Source organism: Nerophis lumbriciformis, linkage group LG27, assembly GCF_033978685.3.
Source record: "Nerophis lumbriciformis linkage group LG27, RoL_Nlum_v2.1, whole genome shotgun sequence".
In the NCBI taxonomy this organism is placed as follows: Eukaryota; Metazoa; Chordata; class Actinopteri; order Syngnathiformes; family Syngnathidae; genus Nerophis; species Nerophis lumbriciformis.
The window spans coordinates 13,770,859-13,797,432 of record NC_084574.2 but is presented as its reverse complement, the minus strand read 5'-3'; the positions used below and the strand labels follow the sequence as shown (position 1 = coordinate 13,797,432).

Sequence of the window (26,574 nt, the reverse complement as noted above, 5' to 3'; positions counted from 1 at the left end):
GTGCAACATGATAGCAGACGCAAAGTTGATCTAGTAAACGTGTGCAAAGTGGATTGCGTCTCTTTAATGAGCAGAATAAGGCGTGCAATCCATTTTGCGTCTCTGTCTTCATCCATCCATCCATTCATTTTCTACCGCTTGTCCCTTTTGGGGTCGCGGGGGGCGCTGGAGCCTATCTCAGCTGCATTCGGGCGGAAGGCGAGGTACACCTTGGACAAGTTTAGTGTTGTCTGTCTTCATTAATATGCAAAATATACGCAGATCATCAAAACAGCCACAATACAGTGAGAAGAAAATGCAAATATAATTGTTTAGCACGTGCAATGTGATTGATCAACATTCATCACCATTTTGCTGGGTGACGGCACTAGTCAGAAAGTGTATTTTAGAATAACTTAAAAACCGTAAAGGCACAAACGAATATGATTGGGGAGATTTGGACAAGGTGGGGCTTGGGGTCACTTGACTCACGTTCCTAATATTTTGGACTTGTAATTGAATTAGAATGTCGTGAAATGTGAGCAAAAATCTTTTGGCGTGTGGGTCATAAAAGAAAACACCGAATATAGATAAAGAAATTTAATACGTATAAAGTGTTGCAACATTTCACATGTAAACAATTGCAGCATTTCCATACCTGAATCATTAGAAATGTCATTTATTAGTGATTAAATGCATTATGCAAAAATAGGTTCAGGCCTCACAACACCAGTGGATCAGCTTTGGAAGACGAAAGTGTTTTTTTTTGTTCACGTCTTTAAAAATGTACAAGCCCACGTGCGTTTGCTGTGGTTACAAAAAAATGTCTTTATTGTAGACGAGTGAGGACGAAAACAGGAGCAGCATTGTTGGCACTAAAATCCCCCAAACTCTTTTCTTCTAAGTCCTAACCTCCTCCAAAGGTTGTTTTTGTCTTTTTGTTGTTATCTAGTGTGGTAGTGCTCACATGAGGGGCAAATATCACATCATTTTGGACCAGTCATTCCTTCAAACTTAATAACTGCACATTACAAAACGTACAGTAGTTGGATATTTGATAATTCAGTAAATTAAACAATTGTGTTAATTTTTGAGTGTTTATTAGAATAATGTGTGAATTGTGTGGGACCTTGCTGTGGTTGTATATTATAATTCTTCTGCAAATATGACCACTTCTATCCAATACTTGGTAGAGTTCTGCGTTCAAACTAGCCAGGCTTCCCGTACATTTTCATGCTGCTTCATTCCTTCATTTCTTGGAGCTCCCGTCGCCCCTAGCATCCGTCAGCTTGCTAAATGGCTTCCACTCGGCGTGGTGGCGTCTCCTTCCTGCTCCTTCGCCTCGGCGGTGTCTCTGAGGGTCTTCAGCAGGACCCTCAGCAGCGTGTTTTCGTTGAGCAGGTTCTCCGAGGCGTCCGCCAGCTCCTGCAGTCGCCTCATCGCCTCGCCCAGCTGCCGGCTCTTCTCCTGGTGCTGCTCCTCCAAGCTCCGCCTCGCCTGCTGCAGCTCGGCGTTCTGCGCTTGGAGGCTGCTGGTGTCGAACTTGAGCCGGCGGTTGTCGCGCCACAGCTGTGCCAGCTGCTGGGAAAGAAGCTCGCGGGCGCGGTGCAGCGTCCGTACCTCCTCCTGGAGGGCGGTTAACTCCGCACGTAGGACGCCGTCGGGTCGTGACGCGCCATCCGTGCCGCGTGGCGCTGAAGGCTCGTCAGTGTCGGGCGGCGGGCCGGAATGCTTCAGGATGAAGCGAAGCAGGTTTGGAAGCGTGATGGGAAGATCATCTGGAAACTTCCTGCTTTCATGTTTCCTTAAACACAAACACGACTTTGTTACGATATGTGCACAGTAATCCCTCGTTTATTGCTGTTAATTGGTAAATTACCGTAAATCGAATACTTTCATAGCTGGACCATAAAAAACTGTTTCCAACTATTGGAGGAATATTTTCCCACCTTGGCAGAATAAGATCGGCTTAGTATTGACTTTTATTCTGCTAGAACAGGGGTCGGCAACCCAAAATGTTGAAAGAGCCATATTGGACCAAAAATACAAAAACAAATCTGTCTGGAGCCTCAAAAAATTAAAAGCCATATTACATACAGATAGTGTGTCATGAGATATAAATTGAATCAAGAGGACTTAAAGGAAACCAAATGAGCTCAAATATAGCTACAAACGAGGCATAATGATGCAATATGTACATATAGCTAGCCCAAATAGCATGTTAGCATCGATTAGCTTGCAGTCATGCAGTGACCAAATATGTCTGATTAGCACTCCACACAAGTCAATAACATCAACAAAACTCACCTTTGTGCATTCACGCACAACATCAAAAGCTTGGTGGACAAAATGAGACAGAAAAAGAAGTGGCATAAAACACGACCTAGAAAGTTATACATGTAAACAAACTAAGGTGAGTTCAAGGACCGCCAAAATTAGTAGGACAAAACAGTGCTCGCCAAATACTCGAATCAGTGAAGCATGTTTAATATAAACAGTGGGATTTATAACAATTAGGGAGGTTTGTGTCATGTTTGTCCTCCTACACAAACCATATTAAAACAAAAAATAACAAATTTTCCCCTCATCTTTTTCCATTTTTCATACATTTTTGAAAAAGCTCCAGAGAGCCACTAGGGCGGCGCTAAAGAGCCGCATGCGGCTCTAGAGCCGCGGGTTGCCGACCCCTGTGCTAGAAGAAGATAACCACAATGAATGCACCCTAAGTTAAGTTTCAGTTTTAATTCGTAAGTTTAAGTTTCACTTTCAATTCATTGTGAGGCGGATCAACCTGCACGGTTTTGAGAAAAAAACTAATTGCGATTTTTCTCTCAATTTGCGATTTTCAAATTTTATACATAAACATGCATAAAAGTGCAAAAATGACGAATGAAGGAAGACATCTTACTCTTAGAATGTCAGTCAACATATTTTAATTTCAAGGTGCCACACATTAGAACAGGGATGTCCAAAGTTTGGCCTACAAGATGTCACAAGTTTATTTAAGATTTATCAAGCCTCCAGCTTAATTTGAACTATCTGCCAGTCTAATTGCTACAGCTTTGCCACCAACTTGTGGACAACGTGAGCAAAGCAGGCCAATGACCATGAATTTAAGTGTACAAGGCACAGCATTTACTTATACGACCCAATCCAAACAACTTTCCTTACTCATGCGCAAAAAAACTGCAACCAACATAAAAAGTCAACAACCGGCTCATTGAACTTTGTGGATATTATAAAAAACATCCACGCGTCATACCTTTTTCTAAATTACACCCATTCAATTCTACAACAATGTAGATGTACGTATGTATGTATGTATGTATGTATGTATGTATGTATGTATGTACAATGTAACACTTCTCCATGTTTGGCGCATTTTAGCTCCTTGATATTTCTGATTGATTACAAAACTTTAAGGAGGTCCTCACAGAAGAAAACAAGGTAGGAGTCGAACTTTCACATATTTTCCGGACCATAGGGTGCACCGGATTATAAGACGCACTGCCAATGAATGGTTTTTAAAAAATATTTTTTCATATATAAGGCGCACCGGATCATAGGGCACATTAAAGGAGTCATATTATTTTTTTGTTTTGTAAATGTAAAATACTTCCTTGTGGTCTACATAACATGTAATGGTGGTTCTTTGGTCAAAATGTTGCATAGATTATGTTTTACAGATCATCTTCAAGCCGCTTTCTGACAGTCGCTTCTGGATGCGCCGTTTTGTGGGCGGTCTTATTTACGTGGCTCACCTTCCCCATCAAGTGGAAGAAGTGTCAAAAGATGGAGATAACTGTTTTAATGACATTCAGACTTTACTTCAATCAATAACGGAGCAGCATCTTCTCATCTGGAAACAACCACACCGGAAATGTGTCCCGTGAAAAACCGTCCGACCGGAACTCTAATAACTAAAGTTCCTTGGGTGAATAATGTAAACTCACTACACCGGTATGTTTTAGCGCTTTCATGGCGAGTTTACTGACAGATATAAGTAAGAACTTTACACTACTTTATATTAGAAATGGCAACAGCGGAGGATGAATGTCCCATAACAAGAAGATAAGAGAAAAAGAAGAAGCTTATCGACTATGGCATCGGCACGGACTACAAAGGCGGACGCGCGCAATTTTTCAGGATTTTTGAAGATCCCAAATACAGTTAAGCAGGTACCAGAAGGTAAGAAAAGTTGCTTTTGCATAATATTGCGAAACAAAACGCTAGATATGTTTTACGTTATATACACACCATAATAATAATTGTATGTTGAAGCACATCAAACGGTGCAGCCTACACTTATCTCTTATATGTGACTGCCATCTACTGGTCACACTTATCATTACACCATGTACCAAATAAAATAGCTTCTAGGTGGGTAAGGTCAACCAAACTTATTCCTTACATTAGGCGCACCGGGTTATAAGGCGCACTGTCGAGTTTTGAGTGGGAAAAAGGACTTTAAGTGCGCCTTATAGTCGGGAAAATTCGGTACTCTTAATATACAATTATTTATATATGTGTGTGTGTATGTATACAAATGAGAGACATTGTCAATTCGATTCGCACCATTAAAACTTTTTCCAAGGAGTTTGTTGTTAGCGTACTAGCTGCCACACACAGCAAAACCTGCGTCTCTTGTGGTTATTTATCACAATAATTAAAACCTTGATGTCGATTAATCGTGCAGCCCTACTAGGCGGACAAAATAGCCTGGGAAGACAGGCAGCCATTTAAGGGATTACTTCGACCTCTTTTTTGCTCAACACTCTCCAGGCCTGGTATTTCAATTGTTTGTACTTGCTCCTATTTTGTCGAAAAAATTGTTCAACTTCAGTTCTATATCAGTTCATTTTAGACAGCCTTAGAACTAAAGAATCAACGAGGACTTTCGTACTAAAAGTGAGAATCCTAATAATACTTTCTAAATATAGTTTTCAACATTCTGAAATAACACCCTTTGGTTACCTTCACACTCTTTTAATTCAATATAGTAATAGTCTGACTGGTTTGGTCCCAACTGTGTGGCCAATACTATAGTTAAATGATCATATTAGTTACTTACATGCTTAATAAAATACATACAATATGCTTAAAAAATAATCAGTGACAGAGTAAGGCCCCAAACATTAAAACATGATGTGGCAAGGGACGACTAAATTGTTTGGTGAATGTTGAAAGACAAGTTCACAAATAAAGTGGCCAATATATATACTTTCCTCGTGATTGTTTCATGTTTGCATGAGTGTTGCTCTCACCTGTATCGGGGAAAGAAAAGGATGGAGGGAACTCGATCCGCCATGAACTCCCATGGAAGGTCGTTACGTGCAACGTTCACCCTGCACACAAACATGATTCATTTTAAAATGTTCTATTTGTGTGTCAAGTGGGGGAAAAAAATCCCCTTTGAACTGAGAATGTCTCCAAAATCCCAATTCAATCCATGAATTTGAGGTTTTCGAACAGGTACTAGTACCGTATTTTTCGGACTATAAGTCGCAGTTTTTTTTCATAGTTTGGCCGTGGGTGCGATTTATAATCTGGAGCGACTAATGTGTGAAATTATTAACACATTACCATAAAATATCAAATAATATTATTTATCTCATTCACGTAAGAGACTAGGCGAATGTCAGCAATCGTCACACACGCATTTCAACCGATAAAAATTCGGCGGGGACGGGTCATGGCAGAAGTGCATTGTGGGTCATGGCAGAAGTGCATTGTGGAAAAAAAGATGCTACCTGCTACTACTTCCGTACCGGGAGAATGCGCCATGCAAGTTTTCTGGATGTCATTGGATGGATCGACAAAGCATGGGCTTCAGTGACAACCGAAACCATCCTGTCCGGATTCAGAAAGGCTGGAATAATTGGAACTGCAACGGACGATGACTCTGACGTAAGCGACGTACCGATAGATGAGGAGGCGGCGCATTGTCTACCTTTGGAGTTGGCAGAGTTGTTTAGAAGCGACACCGAGGGAGAAGATTTCATGGGATTTAGCGATTAGGAGTGACAGATTGTTTGGTAAACGTATAGCATGTTCTATATGTTATAGTTATTTGAATGACTCTTACCATAATATGTTACGTTAACATACCAGGCACGTTCTCAGTTGGTTATTTATGCCTCATATAACGTACACTTATTCAGCCTGTTGTTCACTATTCTTTTTTTTTTTTTTTTGCCTTTCAAATGTCTATTCTTGGTGTTGGATTTTCCATCCATCCATTTTCTACCGCTTATTATCAAATAAATTTCCCCAAAATATGCGACTTATATATGTTTTTTCCCTTCTTTATTATGCATTTTCGGCCGGTGCGATTTATACTCCGGAGCGATTTATAATCCGAAAAATACGGTATATGTAATTTTCGGGAGGAATTGCGTGTAAATGCTAAAAAGAAAAATTTGCTGTGGACTTAAAAAGCACTGTTTGCGAAATGGTGCACGTATTGCTGATTCGGCTCGCAAATACGGAAGAAACACATCCACAATTGCAACCATTTTAAACAAGAATGATGTTTATATGGTTGCTGACTTTGCCAAAGGGGTAAAATATATTATCAAAGACGGAGAGAAAGTGCAAAACCAGGTGGAAAAAATTATGCTTGTGTGGATAGATGAAAAGCAGCTAGCATTTGCGAGAAGGGCCGCCATTTAAATGGCGCCTTGATGTCAAGAGGTGACCATGCTGGAACCAGCAGGGAGGAACAATTTAAGGCAAGCCATGGGTGGTTCCACAAGGATTTTATCAGCGAATATGGCTTAGTACCGCAGCAAGTCTTTAACGGTGATGAGACCGGACTTTTAAAATATATACATGCCAGAGTGGACTTATTACAGCTGAATAGAAGGCACTGCCGGGACACAAGCTGATGAAAGATCGCCTCACACTGCTAGTTTGTGCTAACGCTAGCGGTGACTGCGTGAAGCCACTGCTCGTTTACCACTCCGAAACTCAGAAATGACACAAATATTCACCGACACTAGGTAAAAACGATTTTTCCTTTTTTAGGTTTTTATTGTAGCAACATTGTTGTTAACGTTTTGGAGAGCCCCAACGTCAAAGAGACTTACAGTTATGTGCCCACGTTGACTATTGAGCTGGCTGTTTGGATAAAAAAAGATTGTTGCGCCATTACCCCGTTATGTTGGTTTGAGATATACATATGCACACTATATTGCCAAAAGTATTTGGCCACCCATCCAAATGATCAGAATCAGGTGTCCTAATCACTTGGCCCGGCCACAGGTGTATAAAATCAAGCACTTAGGCATGGAGACTGTTTCTACAAACATTTGTGAAATAATGGGCCGATCTCAAGAGCTCAGTGATTTCCAGCATGGAACTGTCATGGGATGCCACCTGTGCAACAAATCCAGTCGTGAAATGTCCTCGCTCCTAAATCACTCCTCTGGAGTGATGAATCACACTTTTCCATCTGGCAATCTGATGGACGAGTCTGGGTTTGGAGGTTGCCAGGAGAACGGTACATTTCGGACTGCATTGTGAAATTTGGTGGAGGAGGAATTATGGTGTGGGGTTGTTTTCAGGAGTTGTGCTTAGCCCCTTAGTTCCAGTGAAAGGAACTTTGGACAAACATTTTGGACAATTTCATGCTCCCAACACAGTCCACAAAGCAAGGCCCATAAAGACATGGATGACAGAGTCTGGTGTGGATGAACTTGACTGGCCTGCACAGAGTCCTGACCTGAACCCGATAGAACACCTTTGGGATGAATTAGAACAGAGACTGAGAGCCAGGCCTTCTCGGCCAACGACAGCGTGTGACCTCACCAATGCGCTTTTGGAAGAATGGTGGAAAATTCCTATAAACACACTCCGCAACCTTGTGGACAGCCTTCCCAGAAGAGTTGAAGCTGTAATAGCTGCAAAAGGTGGACCAGCATCATATTGAACCCTATAGGTTAGGAATGGGACGGCACTTCATGTCAAGGCAGGTGGCCAAATACTTTTGGCAATATAGTGTATATACCATATTTTTCGGACTATAAGTCGCAGTTTTTTTCATAGTTTGGCTGGGCTCCAGTGTGACTTATATATGTTTTTTTCCTTCTTTATTATGCATTTTCGGCAGGTGCGACTTATACTCCGGTGCGATTTATACTCCGAAAAATACGGTACATATATATATCTATAGGTAGAAATATCACAGATTACGGATAGCCCCCTCCCATCCTCCCTGATAATTATCTGTCTAGGGTACAGTTATTAATGATGAAAAATTATACCTATCTGTGATTAATACCGATTAACTTTGAGTTAACTATGAAGAATGGGATTACTTGCGATTAAATATTTTAATCGTTTGGCAGCCCGAATTATAACGCTTTGAGGATATCTGTAGTATTTTAGTACACATTGAAGTATTCTAAATACCATTAGAGTGTGTGTAGTATGTTAAAAAGTGTGCTGAATGTGTTCTACAGTACCTGGCCACAGTGACGTTGCTGTTGCGCTGCAGTAATCTGGCCAGCTGGATTAGGACGTGGTTGAGGACGGAGCAGAAGCCGCACCACTGAGTGTAGTAGAAGAGCAGCACATCCTGCGGGAGCAAATAGAACGCAGTAGTTTCCTAAGTTCATTAAAGTCAGAGGTCATCATGGCAGACCTCCCACCTTATGGAGGTTCATGACACAAGGCAGGAAGGAGGAAGTGGTCAGCTCGGTGATGAGCGTCCTTGGAGGCTCAGACTCATCAGGCCTTGTAGCTGCGCCTCCCCTCTGGTCCTCCCCCAGCAGGTGTCTCTGCAGGAGGCTGTAGGGGGAGCTGAAATTCCTGATGAAGGCTTCTAGAAGAAGAGGAGCACTTGTATGAGAGCTAAGAAGGTTAAAATGTGTCTATGACGCAACCTCGTCCTTCAAAATAAGACTTTTGAATTTACCCTTTTACTGTTGATACTTGTGAAACTATCACTTTAAAGTGTACGGAATTGCAAACACCAAATTTTGGTAGCTCTGCATGTATACGCCCACCACCTCACAAAAGACAACTTTAGAAAAAAAAACTTCTTAAAACAGGCTTCACTACACATCTTCAAATAAATATTGTGCAACTATCAGTCAGCTACAGTTTGAGATTGTTTTCCTTCGACGCATGATGCTGCTGTTGCCAATAGTTGTTCTTCTAGTCCAGGGGTCGGCAACCCGCGGCTCTAGAGCCGGATGCGGCTCTTTAGCGCCGCCCTAGTGGCTCTCTGGAGCTTTTTCAGAAATGTATGAAAAATGGAAAAAGATGAGGGGAAAAAAATCTATTTTTTGTTTTAATATGGTTTCTGTAGGAGGACAAACATGACACAAACCTCCCTAATTGTTATAAAGCACACTGTTTATATTAAACATGCTTCACTGATTTCGAGTATTTGGCGAGCGCCGTTTTGTCCTACTAATTTTGGCGGTCCTTGAACTCACCGTAGTTTGTTTACATGTATAACTTTCTCCGACTTTCGAGGACGTGTTTTATGCCACTTCTTTTTCTGTCTCATTTTGTCCACCAAACTTTTAAGGTTGTGCATGAAAGGTGAGTTTTGTTGATGTTATTGACTTGTTGGAGTGCTAATCAGACATACTTGGTCACTGCATGACTGCAAGCTAATCGATGCTAACATGCTATTTAGGCTAGCTATATGTACATATTGCATCATAATGCCTCATTTGTAGCTATATTTGAGGTCATTTAGTTTCCTTTAAGTCCTCTTAATTCAATTTATATCTCATGACACACTATCTGTATGTAATATGGCTTTTAATTTTTTGCGGCTCCAGACAGATTTTTTTTGTATTTTTGGTCCAATATGGCTCTTTCAACATTTTGGGTTGCCGACCCCTGTTCTAGTCAGACAATATTTTCAGTACAATAGATGGAATTTGTACCAGGTAAAAAGGGAAACATTTTCAAACTATTGTCGGACTAAAAGAACATTGAAAAAAATATATGATGAGGAAGACAATTAACCTTTTTGAGCAGCCACAATCCTTATGTTAGACAAGAACACACGTCTTTCCCTTTTATGTGTGCTCTATATATTAAAAAACTGCTAGTACGAGGAGGCTAACAACGCAAGTATATTGGATTAATCTATTCTATAAAGATGCCTTCAGTGACAATCTACAATGTAAATAGTCATGAAAATACAGAAAACGCATTGAATGAGAAAGTGTGTCCAAAATTTTTGACCTCTACTGTATATAAAACGGTGTTGTTTAGAGGGCTTTATCGGCGGAATTCGTAATATACCCATTACCTGCATTGATAGCCACCTCAGACTAGTAGTTTTTCATTATTTAGAATGTATAGAAAAGGGAAAAACTTGTATTCTTGTCTTACATGAGGATTGCAGCTGATGTGCAAAAAAAATAAAAGTGCAATCCCTCTTAAATGTTACCTTATCTTGCTCCCTTTACATAGTATGACATAAAAATCTCTACTGTACGATATAAGTCCCTATAGTTTATATTGTAATTTTAACATCAGGGATGCGGCTAATGCAACTGCAGCAACACTGCTACGTTGCAGGAGCATTTTTACATCACCAGAAACAACTCTATGACGAAAGCCAGCAGCAGCATGGATGTCAACGAAACCCGAACAGAAATTGGTGCCAAAAAGAAAAACTCCTTTTTCTGGATTAAAAAAGTCAGACACGACCCTACAACAATAAGCTAATCTGCAAAAAAAAATGCTGCTAATGAGTCATTGCCAGCTACTTAAACGTGTCTAATATTTGTATCACTTGAAAACACGACATAAAGAAAGAGGGTTTTAAAATGCGACTAACCTTATCTTAAAACCACAATGTGATTAAGAGAAAAACGAGCCGAACAGAGTTGTTGTCCAAAGGCACGTCTGTGACAAGCAGTCCCGCAGACACTAAGAAATTACAGATTCCATCTCTAATTTTTTAGTACCTAGTAGAACAAGTACACACTTACGAAGAAAAGGGCTGGTACTAAAAAAATAAGTTTAGTTTTTTAATTGTCTTGTCCTTTTTATATATAAACTATATGCTTTATAAATAAAATGAGAAAAGATAAGCAAAATTGGCTTTCATTTAGTGTGTATGTATAATTTTGGAAAAAATACTATCCATCCATCCATTTTCTACCGCTTATTCCCTTTGGGGTCGCGGGGGGCGCTGGAGCCTTGTGACAAATTTCGTTATCGGGATATAAAGTTACCCATATCGGTGCACATTCACATGCTGCAGAGAGCCTAGTGGTACAAAGTTAGCTGTCAATATATTCGTCTCCACATTGTTTGGTGACTATATGCCTGTAAGTAGAAACATTTGCGGTTTTATGTCAATGTTGTTCTGTTAAAATCTCGTTTGTTAAACTTTTGTACAAGTTTAGAATGGTTGCAATACTAATTTTCATTAGCCTGTCAATGCCATCCATCCATTTTCTACCGCTTATTCCCTTTTGGGGTCGCGGGGGGCGCTGGAGCCTATCTCAGCTACAATCGGGCGGAAGGCGGGGTACACCCTGGACAAGTCGCCACCTCATCGCAGTCAATAGCCTGTCAATGGAGTTGTCAATTGAATCTTAGCATTAAGCTAGTGACATAGAAGCCAACCTTTATCCTGTATAGTCGTACTGTTATTTTTCAGTTTATACTAAAGGTGGAAATCTTTGGGCAGCTCAAGATTTGATTACGATTCAGGAGCTATGATTCGATTAAAAAATCGATTATTGATGCATTTTAATTTATATATATTGATGCTGTGTTACAATTCTTTTCGTTTCACTAAGTAAGCGTTTTATCACTTGCAACTTTGAAAAACAGTGCATTTGTAATAAACAGTTAAATTAATTCCCATTACATTTAATACTATGATCAATGTTAATTAAAATACTAAATGTGGGATATAAATAATAATGGAAGTATAATTGTTTGTATATAGTATATAAATTGGTACAAAGGTTTAACACGCGTATAAGGATATTTCACATGCCTTTGCTGTGTATATAATTGAACAGTGTTCATATTGTGTATAATGTGTATTTATAATATGTTGTACAAAAGACATTTCATAATTTTCGGAAGTTCATCTTGTACTTGACAATGTTTATAGGGTTAGGCGCTATAAGTGTTCAACTTCAGCCTAAACCCTTTCGGTCTGCAACATTTTCATTTTCAATCTATGAATGTACAACTGTTTGTTTATTTTGTTGACCATTGACCGAAGTATAATAAACTAAACTAAATTAATGGAAATGTGTGCAAGACTGGAACACAAAAGCCCTATAATAAAGGGGTTGGCTGGATCTCTTGGTGAAGTGGCTTAGATTTACATAGCGTTTTTCTAGACACTCAAAGTGCTTCACAGAGAAGTGGGAAGCCATCATTCATTCACACCTGGTGGTGGTAAGCTACTTTCATAGCCACAGCTGCCCTGGGGTAGACTGACGGAAGCGTGGCTGCCAGTTCGCGCCTACGGCCCCTTCGACTACCACCAATCATTCATCATTCATTCACCAGTGTGAGCGGCATGGGGGCAAGGGTGAAGTGTCCTGCCCAAGGACACAAAGGCACCGATTTGGATGTCAAGAGGGGCGGGGAGCAAACTTGCAACCCTCAGGTTTCTGGCACGGCCGCTCTACCCACTACACAATGCCGCTTCATATGTTGTGTTACTATATATGTATAACATTTTTAGCCTTTTAAAAAATACATGTGTCGTAGCCAATTTTGCAAATTATACAATGACATTCTATTGACACCGCTTTGGCCCCACTCCTGCTGCCACAAATAGATTGCCAATCTACGGCAAACTCTACACTTAAAATGTGTGTAACGTGACCTTTGAAGTGGTCCTGAACTTACCTAAAGACTCAGTCAGGCTGTTGGCACGATTTCGCTGGAGCACATAATGAACCTCGTCCTTCAGGTTGACGATGGCCGCAAACGAGCCGTCACCTTGCTCTCCAGTCTCCTGGTGGCCGTGCTCCATGCTCCTGTTCCTGTGGAGCTCCGCTCCGAGCCGTACGGCCATGGGCCAATTCAGGTCAACGTCCAGCACGTAGAACCTGAGCGTCCTGTTGGTCTGACAGCGCAGCCCCGTGAGGTTGTCGTCTTTGGACGAGGAACTTCTGGATACTTCTTTGGTTTTGTGGAGCTGAGGTACTTTTCTGCAGCAGGCACTGTGTTTGCTCATTGGGCTGTAGCTCAGCTGGAAGCTGCTGCATGCCAGAGGCGCTCGGTCATCAAGGCAGCAGTGTTTTAGTGTGGCTCCCCCTAGAGGCGTGGAGTGGAGTGAGCACACGTCACACAACACACTGGCGTTAGGGACAATTACACACTGGCAACATGGCCAGCTGGAGCCTTGATTCAGCGTGGAGTCACAGGAATGATAGCGCAGAGCCAGGTCTGCTACCTGAGAGAGGGACTGGATCAATCGGCGTGCTCATCTCAAATAACCATTTATTCTTCCTTGTCTGCTCACCTGCTGTAGGAGGCCGTCTGGCTTGGCGTCGAGCGGATTGTGCGGCAGAAAGAGCAGCAGTGCGGCACCTTTGCTTAGCTCCTGTTCCAGCAGGTAAGACTTGGTACCTGGAGGCTGCAGCCACTGCAGGACGCTCTCACGGTGCTCAAACACCCAGTTGCAAACAGCCTGGGTGGTCAAGTTACGGTCCCTCCTTGGGAAAATCTGCCAGACAGTGAACATTTTGTTTCAGCTCAAAATATAGTTCCAAGTGTCGCGTATACACAGAAAACATTCCTGCACAATAAGAGCCAATAAGAAAAGAAAAGTGTCACACATTGACTGCACCATACTGAGAGCTGTTTCAAATGTTTTGCTTGTTAAAGCTGTTATTTGCAACCTTTACGTAGTTGACTTAAGAGCACTAACTTCCCAAAGTGTTGTAAGCATTATATCCCGCCCTCATCCGACTGACGACCCACCTAACATATTAATGGGGGGGATGTCCATGGGGCCCAGAATTCCTGACAGCGCCCTTGCTTTTAAGAAAATTAAGTCTGTGACAAAGTATATGACTGGACAAATAAAAATAAAAATAGATTTGTCTGAGTTACAAAACAATGCAGGTGCACTTTGAAGTATTTTATAACTCTGCAAGCATGATCTACACATGAGCTTTTACATGTTGAACTTGTTTTCACAAATAAAAACTCAACTGAAAAATAATACCAGTCAAAATTAAGTGAATAACATTACAGTAAATGTATTTGTTGAGGAGCATTGCAAATTCTTCAAGTGGTCTGTCACTTGTATCAACGATTCAACAGTGTTGTTTGATATCTGGGTTGCTAGCAGTGGCGTCTTGCTGCTGAGGGAAGCAATCCAGTTTGTGTCCAGAGTGCTTTTCTGTCTCTTGGTCGTCATAATTGGTAGTAGGAATGTCCTGATCAATATTTTGGCCTCAGATCCGATCCGATTTGAGTCTCGATCCGATACATTGAAAACAGATTATAGAAGTGAAAATGTTTTACAGTGAGTAGCTAAAGAAAACAATGTAACTCATTTTCATAATAATTATCTTATTAAATTAAAATTTTTTGTTAAGGCTGGAACCCATCATTCACATTGTCTCTTATGGAGAAATGTGCTTCACTATACACTTTTCGATTTACAAACCCTGTTCAAGAACCAATCCGTAAATCAAGGTTCCACTGTAATGCGCAATTCCAATCACTCACTCACGGTCCGACGGCTATGCTTCTATCAAAAAAACACATCTGACTGCGTTCTACTCGCTAGACATTTTTCTAAACGAGAAATATTGTCACGTTTTAATCTTGCGTGATCTTGTGTCGAGATTTCATCCCACCTTAGTTACAACTCCTTCAAGAAACACATTGAACCTGTATGTCAAAGCACCACTGTTGCTTCTGCAGCTTGTCACTCTAAAATCAAGTTCCCATTTGTGCACGTGCGACACTAGAACTGTTTGGACAAACAACAAAATGTGTTGCCAGAGACGTGTCAGGGATTTTGAGTCATGTCTTGTTTTGGGTGCAGGTGGTGCCTAATGGTGTGCATTACACATTACAAGCATTTCATTGCTCACCAAAGAAGCGTTGAATCTTCTGTGAAGGTAAATACTTTCATCCTCCTTCATTGAGATGGCACCTGCCACCTGTCTGTTGGTCACCACCCCAAATCTCACCGTGCCCCGAAAATCTGCACCGGCAAAACACATCTTCACTTGAGATGTAGCTGCAACAAGCACATTTTCCTATCGAACAATCTTTATCAATGATGATTTCCTTACCTCTTTTTAGGGCCTCCAGAGCAGAGGTCAGATATGTGACATAGCCTGGCGGCTGAGGGGAGGAGTTGAAGTCGAAGAAACCCACCACTCGTGACTTTTGAAGCACAGGAGAGCACAATTTGAGAAATTGGGTACGGTCATTTTTTCATACACAAAGAACCTGCAGTACCTCGTGCCAGGAGAGGAACTCTTGCAGCGTTTCTCTGGTCGGGAGATAAGTGAGCGGCGTGATGACCCGAAGGATGAAACTTTGCACGTAGGCGGCCACAAACGGACCTCTGTACTCGATGGGTCCAAATCTGCCGAAACAACAATTCAATTAGCACATGCACTGCATTTATCAATATGATTACTTTATCACAGCATAGCATAACAATTCTCAGATATAGTGGACCCTCTAACCTTGAACAGTATTTGAACCACAAATTCAAGAAAATATTATCTAAAACGACATTCATATCTGAGTAAATATGGAATAAAGTATTAGAAGCCCAATATTTTTCCAGCTTTTTGTCTGTTTAGAAAGTCAGCGACACAAACCATCTCTTGAATTTGTTAATTTATTCTGTTACTTGTGTTTTCTCTTAAACAAAACACTGTTGTTTCTTCTATAAATAATACTAACTTTAAGTCCCTTATAACTTCACAAATGTCAGTGATATAAAGATTGAACAATTCCAGTATTGATTCCTGGGGTACATCACAAAATACATTGAACTCTGTAGACGTATAACTTCACATTGCTTCCTGTTAAGTAACTTCTCATCTAGTTTAATACTAGATGCCATATTGTTCAAATTCTTTGATAAAAATACCGTATTATAATTGTGTGAAATGCTTTAATCATATCCATAAACACTGCAGCTGCACACTGTTTACCAGCTATTGTATTGGTAATCCCTTAGGTTATATTGATTGATGCCATTGATGTAGAGACGTTGGCTCTGTCTTCGTATTGGTTGTCTGTGAGTGTTCCACGGCGTGGTGAAATTAGGAGAGTGGCCGAGCCAGCAACCTGAGGGTTCCTGGTTCGATCCCCAGCTTCTACCAACCTAGTCACGTCCGTTGTGTCCCTGAGCAAGACACTTCACCCTTGCTCCTGATGGGTCGTGGTTAGTGCCTTGCATGGCAACTCTCGCCATCAGTATGTGAATGGGTGAATGTGGAAATAGTGTCAAAGCGCTTTGAGTACCTTGAAGGTAGAAAAGCGCTACACAAGTATAACCCATTTACCATTTATTCATGAATTTTTCCTATCTGTTGTTAAACAATTTTTTTATGATTTTAGAAAATTGTGGGAAGTAAGGAAAGAGGTCTATAGTTTGTAAACTGGTGTTTGTCTCTAGTCTTATAAATCGGTACAGTTTTTGCTATTTTCATTTTATTTGGGAAATTCCATCCATCCATCCATCTTCTTCCGCTTATCCGAGGTCGGGTCGCGGGGGCAGCAGCTTAAGCAGGGAAGCCCAGACTTCCCTCTCCCCAGCCACTTCGTCCAGCTCCTCCCGGGGGATCCCGAGGCGTTCCCAGGCCAGCCGGGAGACATAGTCTTCCCAGCGTGTCCTGGGTCTTCCCCGTGGCCTCCTACCGGTCGGACGTGCCCGTAACACCTTCCTAGGGAGGCGTTCGGGTGGCATCCTGACCAGATGCCCGAACCACCTCATCTGGCTCCTCTCGATGTGGAGGAGCAGCGGCTTTACTTTGAGCTCCCCCCGAATGACAGAGCTTCTCACCCTATCTCTAAGGGAGAGCCCCGCCACTCGGCGGAGGAAACTCATTTCGGCCGCTTGTACCCGTGATCTTGTCCTTTCGGTCATGACCCAAAGCTCATGACCATAGGTGAGGATGGGAACGTAGATCGACCGGTAAATCGAGAGCTTTGCCTTCCGGCTCAGCTCCTTCACCACAACGGATCGATACAGCGTCCGCATTACTGAAGACGCCGCACCGATCCGCCTGTCGATCTCACGATCCACTCTTCCCCCACTCGTGAACAATTTGGGAAATTGCCTTATCAAAATGATAGGTTGCTGATACACGTTAAAGGGTCTAAAATCTCTTCAATAACCTTTTTTTTTATCATTTCCATTTAATTTCCGTTACAAACAATTGAGCCCTTGGATTTACACATTCACAATTTTGATTATTTCCTCTTCTGTCATATCAGTGACAAATTAATGTCAGAGGTATTTCACAGCAACAGGTCTGACACTCTGTGACTGTAGCGTTCATAAAATGTATAGCCTGGGGGAAGAAACTGTTCAATGACAGGTTGTTTTGGCGTACAGTGATTTGTAACGCCTGCTGGCGGGGAGGAATTTGAACAGTTTGTGGCCAGGGTGGATCTCAGGAACCTGAAAGAGTCTACAGTATAAGACCACTGTGCTGTTCAGGAGGAGGAGGGGTTTTGACTGAGAGTCAGCTGTTACACCTTCAGTCTGGAGGCAGGCTTGTCGCCATCCTGGATGAGATCCACGATGGTAGTGTTGTCTGCGAACTTAAGAGTTTCACAGAAGAATCCTCTGAGGTGCAGTTATTGGTGTCGCAGGAGAAGGGCAGTGGGGAGAGAACACACCCCTGGAGGGGTACCAGTGTTGCTTGTCAGAGTGCTGGATGTGACGCTCCTGAGCCTTACCGTCCACCTCATATCAGTCATGAATTTGATGATCCACTGACAAGTCGAGGCTGGCACTGTGAGCTGGGTGAGTTCACGATGCAGGATATCCGGGATGATGGTGTTAAATGCGGCGCTGAAGTACACGAATAGGATCCGAGCTTGGGTCCTGGGGGAAGTGGAGGTGATGCAGGATATGGTTCAGTCCTAGTTCACTGACCTGTTTGCACGATAGGCAAACTGCGAGGGGTCCAGTGGGGGACCTGGGATGTCCTTCAGGTGCCGCAGCACCAGCCTCTCAAAGGACTTCATGACCACAGATGTCAGGGCGATGGGTCTATAGTCATTGAGTCCTGTCATGGCAGGTTTCTTTGGGACTGCGATGATGGTGGAGCCTTTGAAGCAAGAGGGCACTTCACACAGCTCCAATGATGAGCTGAAGCTCTGCGTGAAGATGGGGGGCCAGCTGCTCAGCACAGACTCTCAGGCAGGAGGGGGACACACCCTCTGGTCCTGGAACCGTTCTGGTGTTTTGTTTCTGCCAGAGCTGGCACACATTCTTTTCACAGATCGTCAGTGCGGGAAGGAGGAGGGTTTGTTTTAGCTTCTCAGTGTAGCTCCTCTTAGCTACCCTGATCTTCTTCATTAGTTTGTTCCTGGCCTGCTAGAACAGAAACCAGTCCCCACTACAGTCCCCCTTGGCCTGACGCAGCTTCTTAAGTTGAGGTATAAACCAGGGCTTGTTGTTGTATGTGCAGAATAGGGCTGCACGATTTTTAGAAAAAAAACTAATTCCGATTTTTCTCTCCAAAATTACGTTTACGATTCGATTTGAATTTTTTTTAAATGCACAAAACTGCAAAAATTATGAGTGAAGGAACACATGTTACTTTTCGACTGTCATTCAACATATTCTTGTCTCAAAGAGCCATACATTATTACAATATGCCATAATTTACTGTGAAAAATATTTAGACTCAGAGCTTTTGTCTACATCATGCTCTTAAACTGAAGGAATATTGGATAAAAACGAGTGTTATAATCTAATGTAATCATAATATATAATAATGTAAGCAACCATTTAAAAGGATATAAAGTTGTACTTCTCATTACAGTAGAATGTGTTTTTTCCCATCACGTGACCACGGCATTCTTGCTCATTTGTCCGTGTTGATGGGCTCATATTGCCTATCCAATTTGAAGCTGAAATATAACCTTAAAGGGATCTTTGATTTTGTAATCATATTTGAAGCGTTAAGGAGGAAGGGAGAAGTGACTATCTTTTTTTAAACACTCGTCTGTTTTCCTCACCTTCTTTATGATGTCTGACCTTTTTTTAAATTTTTTATTCCAGCCTGCGGTTCCTTTTAAACAGCAGACTAATTAGACTGAATCAACAGTGCTTCTGTTGGTTGCAGCCAAGTGCTGCACTCCGTTTTATGTTCACAATAAAGTTTTCATTGACTACTTCAGATCCTCTCACCGTCGGTAGAAGAGCTGGATGATGGGATACTGGTAAATGTGCTTCTGCTTCCTGCACTTGCCTTTACTCCACCAGCAGTTTATGGCCACAAACTGCACCTGAGTGGGTGGGAGAGAAAGAACATACAAGAAATCTGTCAAAGTGCTACCTTGGTTTTCACAAAAACTGTTTCCAAAAATATTTATCGTTTTTGTTTTTTTGGACACTGTTTTGGTTATTGCACAGCCACACACTGTGTAACAATACTCTTTCACTTAGTCCAGCCCTGGGCTTGAACCACATTCAGATATTTTTGAGCCCATCTGTCTTGTATAGTCAAATCTACACTTTTATTATAGTCTTGACATCTGCGCAGCCGGTGGTAAATGAATGGTGATATCAAAAAGTCCTCATTTATTAGGGATGGGTACTTTTCACATTTGAATCAACACGGTACCAATTCCTGCTACCTAGGACTCAATCTTGGTACTCAAATGTAACAATTTTTGGCACTTTTGTGTTACCAAATGTTAATTGTCTAATAATAAAATAATTTCTTAAACATTTAATAGTGAGCAGATAATAAATGTGGTGCCCAATTGATGTTATGTCTTGTTTTCTTACATTTCAGAGTATCATTTGCAATTATTATAGAGTAATGTGTTGCTTTGAGTCCTGCAAAGTGTTTATAGTATTGTACTGCTGCTAAATTGTAACTTGTACCTTAGTTTTCATTACCAAATTTGAAGGTGGTAAAATCAACATGTAAAATCGCTAGAGCTAATCGGTAGCATGTACACAGCATAACCAGCGCATTTTGGAAAGTGGAAATGTACTGTACTTTCATGCATTTTCTACCAGGCATGATTGCTTTGTTGAAAAACTGCCACATTATCTAGAGACAGTCCGACTGAGTCCGCTCTGAGTGCTTTTTCATGTGGTTGCAACTCGGGTCCGCATCATCACATGCTTTTCATGTGATGAGGCGTTTTGGCTGCGTAACTGGCAGAACTCTACACTGCGCAAGTGTGAGGCAAATAGGTGCAGCTGCAAAATAACCCACTAGAGTGCCAAACGAACATGCAAATATCACAGCATGTGGCATACTACTGTGGTGTTGCGGAGTCACGACAGTGTGACGTGTTGTGGTTGCAACAATTTATGTAAACTATGTTTGTCATTGTCAATGCATTCTTCCATCTAACACAATTGGCTTCATTTAAACAAAAAAATTAGAAGCATTATTCAATTTAAAAAAATAAGTCATATTAAAGTACAAAGTTGATGTACACTATATTGCCAAAAGTATTTGGCCACCTGCCTTGACTCACATATGAACTTGAAGTGCCATCCCATTCCTAACCCATAGGGTTCAATATGATGTCGATCCACGTTTTGCAGCTATTAGAGCTTCAACTCTTCTGGGAAGGCTGTCCACAAGATTGCGGAGTGTTTTTATAGGAATTTTCGACCATTCTTCCAAAAGCGCATTGGTGAGTTCACACACTGTTGTTGGCCGAGAAGGCCTGGCTCCCAGTCTCCGTTCCAATTCATCCCAAAGGTGTTCTATCGGGTTCAGGTCAGGACTCTGTGCAGGCCAGTCAAGTTCATCCACACCAGACTCTGTCATCCATTTCTTTATGGACCTTGCTTTGTGCACAGTCATGTTGGAATAGGAAGGGGCCCGCTACAAACTGTTCCCACAAGGTTGAGAGCATGAACTTGTCCAAAATGTTTTGGTAACCTGGAACATTCAAAGTTCCTTTCACTGGAACTAAGGGGCCAAGACCAACTCCTGAAAAACAACCCCACACCATAATTCCTCCTCCACCAAAATTCACACTCGGCACACTCGTGGGCTAATTAGAAGGTCACATGAATTTGGAGCGCTGTAGCAACTGACTGTGCAGAAAGTCGGCAACCTCTTTGCAGTTTGCACTTCAGCATCCGCTGACCCCTCTCTGTCAGTTTACGTGGCTGTTGCTGTTGTTCCCAAACTTTTCAATGGGCCTTTTGGAACGGATGAATACCAAAGTAACCCTGTATTTGTTTGACTATTTTTCTCTGGACCGCTTTCCGTACCTGTTTGGCTAGCTTCTTCGCCACCAGCTGCACTTCCTGTCTTGCGGCCATGGAGTGGGCGCACCAGGGCGCATAGAAGAAAACGAAAGACACCTCGGCCATGCTCCTGAGTCGCTCCACCTAGTGAGGAAAAACTGGTAAGGTCGACTCCGACACACAGGATAATTGTTGTACTGAACGAAAGCTTGTACGAAGACCAAACAGGAGGATCTTACAGAGTCCAGCTGGCCCATGTAGAGGTCGATGACGGGGGATTCAGTGGAGAAGAAGCGCAGTGGCGGGCGAGCTGCTGCCACAACATTTTTGGCACGACTGCAAACAAAAACACAAATCTCAAGTAAGTTTACTACACACACGTGCTTGCTAGTCACCTAGTACCACATTTGTAATGATGCAGCAAAACACCCTAAAGCAGTGTTTTTCAACCACTGTGCCGCGTAAGATACGGTCTGGTGTCCTGTGGGAGATTATGTAATTTCACCTAATTGTATTAAAAACATTTTTTGCAAACCAGTATATATAATACACAAGTAATGTGCTGTTGAGTGTCTGTGCTGTCTAGAGCTCGGCAGAGTAACCGTGTAATACTCTTCCATATCAGTAGGTGGCAGCAGGTAGCTAATTGCTTTGTAGATGTCGGGAACATGGTTTGTCGTGATCACAATATGAGGGAGGCAGCGTGCAGGTAAAAATGTATCTAATACTTAAACCAAAAATAAACAAAAGGTGAGTGCCGCTAAGAAAAGGCATTGAAGCTTAGGGATGGCTATGCAAAACGCAACTCAAGGTTCAAGGTTCAAGGTTCAACTTTATTGTCCCCACAGGGAAATTTGTCTTGGGCACAGTGCATCATTGCTTTCTTAACATACCCAAAAACAACAGAACAAAAGCACAAGCACAGACACAACCACAACCATACAACTAACATTTCAACATCAGAACATGGAGCTTGATAGACATAGGTGGCACTTTGATGTAGGCATAAAATCTACAGTATGGAGATAAAGATAAAGTACCAGTGTGCATTGCACTAAAGCTCATGGATAAAGTGCTGTGTGCTAAAGTGCTTAGTTCTAAAGTGCTATGTGCTAAAAAGTGCTAACCGATGTTCTATTGCACATTGTTGGTCAGCTTAATGGAGGCTGGGACAAATGATAATTTAAGGCGGTTAGCTTTGCATAGTGGGACCCGGAGTCTTCTCCCTGATGGCATGGTTCCATATTCAGGGAAGAGTGGGTGTTGTGAGTTGGAAATAATTTTCTTAGCTTTTTTCCTAACTGCCTGCTCATAGATGCTCTGTATAGGCTCATATTCTTTCCTCTACTAACTAAAACTGAACTGGCTGCAAAGTAAACAAAAACAGAATGCTGGACGACAGCAAAGTCTTACAGCGTGTGGAGCAAACGGCGTCCACAAAGTACATCCGTACATGACAATCAACAATGTCCCCACAAAGAAGGATAGCGTCCGTACAACTTAAATAGCCTTGATTGCCAAAACAAAGCAGTTGCGGGGAATAGCGTTCAAGGAAGACATGAAACTGCTACAGGAAAATACCAACAAAACAGGAAAAGCCACCAAAATAGGAGCGCAAGACAAGAACTAAAACACTACACACAGGAAAACGCCAAAAAACTCACAAAAAGGCACGGCGTGATTTGACAGGTCGTGACAGTACAACTTCTTTGAGACAAGAGCTATAGTGATGCATGGTTGGTTATGGTTTGAATTCATATCCAACAATTGCGCGAAATACTTTATTGTCAATATCAGCTGCTGAGTTTCATTATTTTATGTTTTCTGCTGGTGGTGTGCCTCGGGATTTTTTTCAATGAAAAAATGTGCCTTGGCTCAGAAAAGGTTGACAAAACACTGCCCTAAAGCATCGCAATTATGTCAGCGCTCAGAGGGCCACATGTAACAGTGAATATATATGAATATAAACCATAATAGCCAATTTGCAAAGACAACTGTTTTTGATTATTATACTTTTACAGGTTGATTGATAATTTGCTTTGAAATCGTAAGTCAAGATGACAAGCAGATTCTATTTATTTTTGGAAAACCAAAAAAAAAAATACTTGAAACATCAGATAATTGATTGATTGATTGAGACTTTTATTAGTAGATTGCACAGTGCAGTACATATTCCGTACAATTGACCACTAAATGGTAACACCCGAATATGTTTTTCAACTTGTTTAAGTCGGAGTCCACTTAAATTGATTCATGATACAGATATATACTATCATCGTAATACAGTCATCACACAAGATAATCATCAGAGTATATACATTGCATTATTTACATTATTTACAATATGGGGTGTGGGATGTGGATGGGGGGGGGTTAGGTTTGGTTGATATCAACACTTCAGTCATCAACAATTGCATCATCAGAGAAATGGACATTGAAACAGTGACCTGGGGATAAGTTGATTGGCAACACTAAATTGGCCCTAGTGTGTGAATGTGAGTGTGAATGTTGTCTGTCTATCTGTGTTGGCCCTGTGATGAGGTGGCGACTTGTCCAGGGTGTACCCCGCCTTCCGCCCGATTGTAGCTGAGATAGGCTCCAGCGCCCCCCGCGACCCCAAAGGGAATAAGCGGTAGATAATGGATGGATGGATGGAAGACTGACTTGGTAGGATATGTACAGCAAGTAGTGGACATAGAGAGAGAGATCAGAAAGCATAAGAATAAGTATCTACATTTGATTATTTACAATCCGGGGAGGTAGGAAGTGGAAGGGAGGGTGTTAGTTTAGGGTTGAAGTTGCCTGGGGGTGTTCTTTTAGTGCGGTTTTGAAGGAGGATAGAGATGCCCTTTCTTTAACACCTGTTGGGAGTGCATTCCATATTGATGTGGCATAAAGTGTAGAACACATGCACTTGCATGTGCAACATTTTTCCGTCAAGTTTAAAAGAATAAATACATTTACAGAAAGTTTTTTTTTGTTTGTTTAGAAACCTGTGCCTTATAGTTGCAGCGGGTGTTTTACAGAGTGCATTGAGCAGTATGAGAAATTTCAAGTCAATTTGTCAACATTTTGAGTTCAATAACAGCAAATGGAGACGTAATATTGAATGCACAGGGAACATATGGTGCATTTTCTGACTTGTGAATGTAGAGTTATCTCAAACAAATATGGGGAATGTGGAAAATAATATTATGTAGTATGTACTGTATTATGTTGGAACATATTTTTACCCAAAAAAAAGGGCGTTTTCTCTATTTTTCCTGCAGTTGAGTATATTTAAGCTACTATCCGAAATCATAAATTTATGTTTAACTTTGAAGTTTAATAAGCAATGATTTGACATGCTGAGACTTAAACAAGTAAGTACTTCCGTTCAGATACTCAAACACAGTTTAAGTATTATGTTCAATAGCAGCATTGGACTTAAATGGAGGAGCTAATCCACAAACAGCCCTCATTAGCTTTACTTTGCCTTATCTAAAGCTACCAGCATACAAGCGAGTTGCTGCTAGTGCGTACCTGCATGTCATCTTGACGGCCAATACTAGCAGAACTCCGAGCACGATGGCCCCGCAAAGGAGTTCTGGTCTCCGGGCCATCAGACTCAGCACCTGCCGGAGACCCCGCCGAGCGCGCCGCAGCATTACAGCCCGTCGGCGGCTCCTCGTCCCATTTATACGCCCCGGCAGCGGCTCAACGGCGTTTCCATTCGCCTGACGTCGGTGGGGTGGGGGTAGGGAGGCTTTGAACCGGACACAGAGTCCTAGGCCGGGTTAGACATCAGCGTGGACGGCGTGGAAAAGTAGTCAAACACGGTCCCGACCAACCTTCTTCCACCACGTAGACTAGTCACTTCCGCAACAATGACATCAGGGGCCGTGACCAAAACCCCTTGGATGTTTTGAAACACTCCAAAAGGGGCATAAAGGTCTTACAAATAACATATATTACTTCTAAAACAATATATTTATAATATATAAATATATATATGTATTTAACCACGAATCATATTATATCATTATGGATTATGCGTGTTATGATGTACAAACATTTGTAGACAGTCCCTACAAGTAAATGACGACATCAGTTTGACCCGGTTTAAGGCACATGACCGCTAGAGGGCACTTTGTGAGTTCTGGTCCTTGTTTCCTTGGCTCAAAAAAAATATATATACAGGTAAAAGCCAGTAAATTAGAATATTTTGAAAAACTTGATTTATTTCAGTAATTGCATTCAAAAGGTGTAACTTGTACATTATATTTATTCATTGCACACAGACTGATGCATTCAAATGTTTTTTTCATTTAATTTTGATGATTTGAAGTGGCAACAAATGAAAATCCAAAATTCCGTGTGTCACAATATTAGAATATTACTTAAGGCTAATACAAAAAAGAGATTTTTAGAAATGTTGGCCAACTGAAAAGTATGAAAATGAAAAATATGAGCATGTACAATACTCAATACTTGGTTGGAGCTCCTTTTGCCTCAATTACTGCGTTAATGCGGCGTGGCATGGAGTCGATGAGTTTCTGGCACTGCTCAGGTGTTATGAGAGCCCAGGTTGCTCTGATAGTGGCCTTCAACTCTTCTGCGTTTTTGGGTCTGGCATTCTGCATCTTCCTTTTCACAATACCCCACAGATTTTCTATGGGGCTAAGGTCAGGGGAGTTGGCGGGCCAATTTAGAACAGAAATACCATGGACCGTAAACCAGGCACGGGTAGATTTTGCGCTGTGTGCAGGCGCCAAGTCCTGTTGGAACTTGAAATCTCCATCTCCATAGAGCAGGTCAGCAGCAGGAAGCATGAAGTGCTCTAAAACTTGCTGGTAGACGGCTGCGTTGACCCTGGATCTCAGGAAACAGAGTGGACCGACACCAGCAGATGACATGGCACCCCAAACCATCACCCAACCATGCAAATTTTGCATTTCCTTTGGAAATCGAGGTCCCAGAGTCTGGAGGAAGACAGGAGAGGCACAGGATCCACGTTGCCTGAAGTCTAGTGTAAAGTTTCCACCATCAGTGATGGTTTGGGGTGCCATGTCATCTGCTGGTGTCGGTCCACTCTGTTTCCTGAGATCCAGGGTCAACGCAGCCGTCTACCAGCAAGTTTTAGAGCACTTCATGCTTCCTGCTGCTGACCTGCTCTATGGAGATGGAGATTTCAAGTTCCAACAGGACTTGGC

General features: G+C 41.9%; 1 protein-coding gene across 1 annotated transcript; it reads right to left on the bottom strand.

The window, feature by feature from the left end:
- Nucleotides 1–571: 571 nt before the first annotated feature.
- Nucleotides 572–25,248, bottom strand: txndc11 (thioredoxin domain containing 11). Its single transcript, XM_061922825.2, has 13 exons — nt 24,905–25,248; nt 21,622–21,718; nt 21,407–21,526; nt 19,346–19,443; nt 15,418–15,547; nt 15,249–15,342; nt 15,045–15,157; nt 13,457–13,660; nt 12,838–13,387; nt 8,631–8,803; nt 8,445–8,557; nt 5,244–5,324; nt 572–1,783 (listed from the first exon to the last, which is right to left on the bottom strand). The coding sequence occupies exons 1-13, from the start codon at nt 25,027–25,029 to the stop codon at nt 1,264–1,266; spliced, it is 2,418 nt and encodes an 805-aa protein (XP_061778809.2). The 5' UTR covers nt 25,030–25,248; the 3' UTR covers nt 572–1,263.
- Between the last annotated feature and the right edge of the window lie 1,326 nt (nt 25,249–26,574).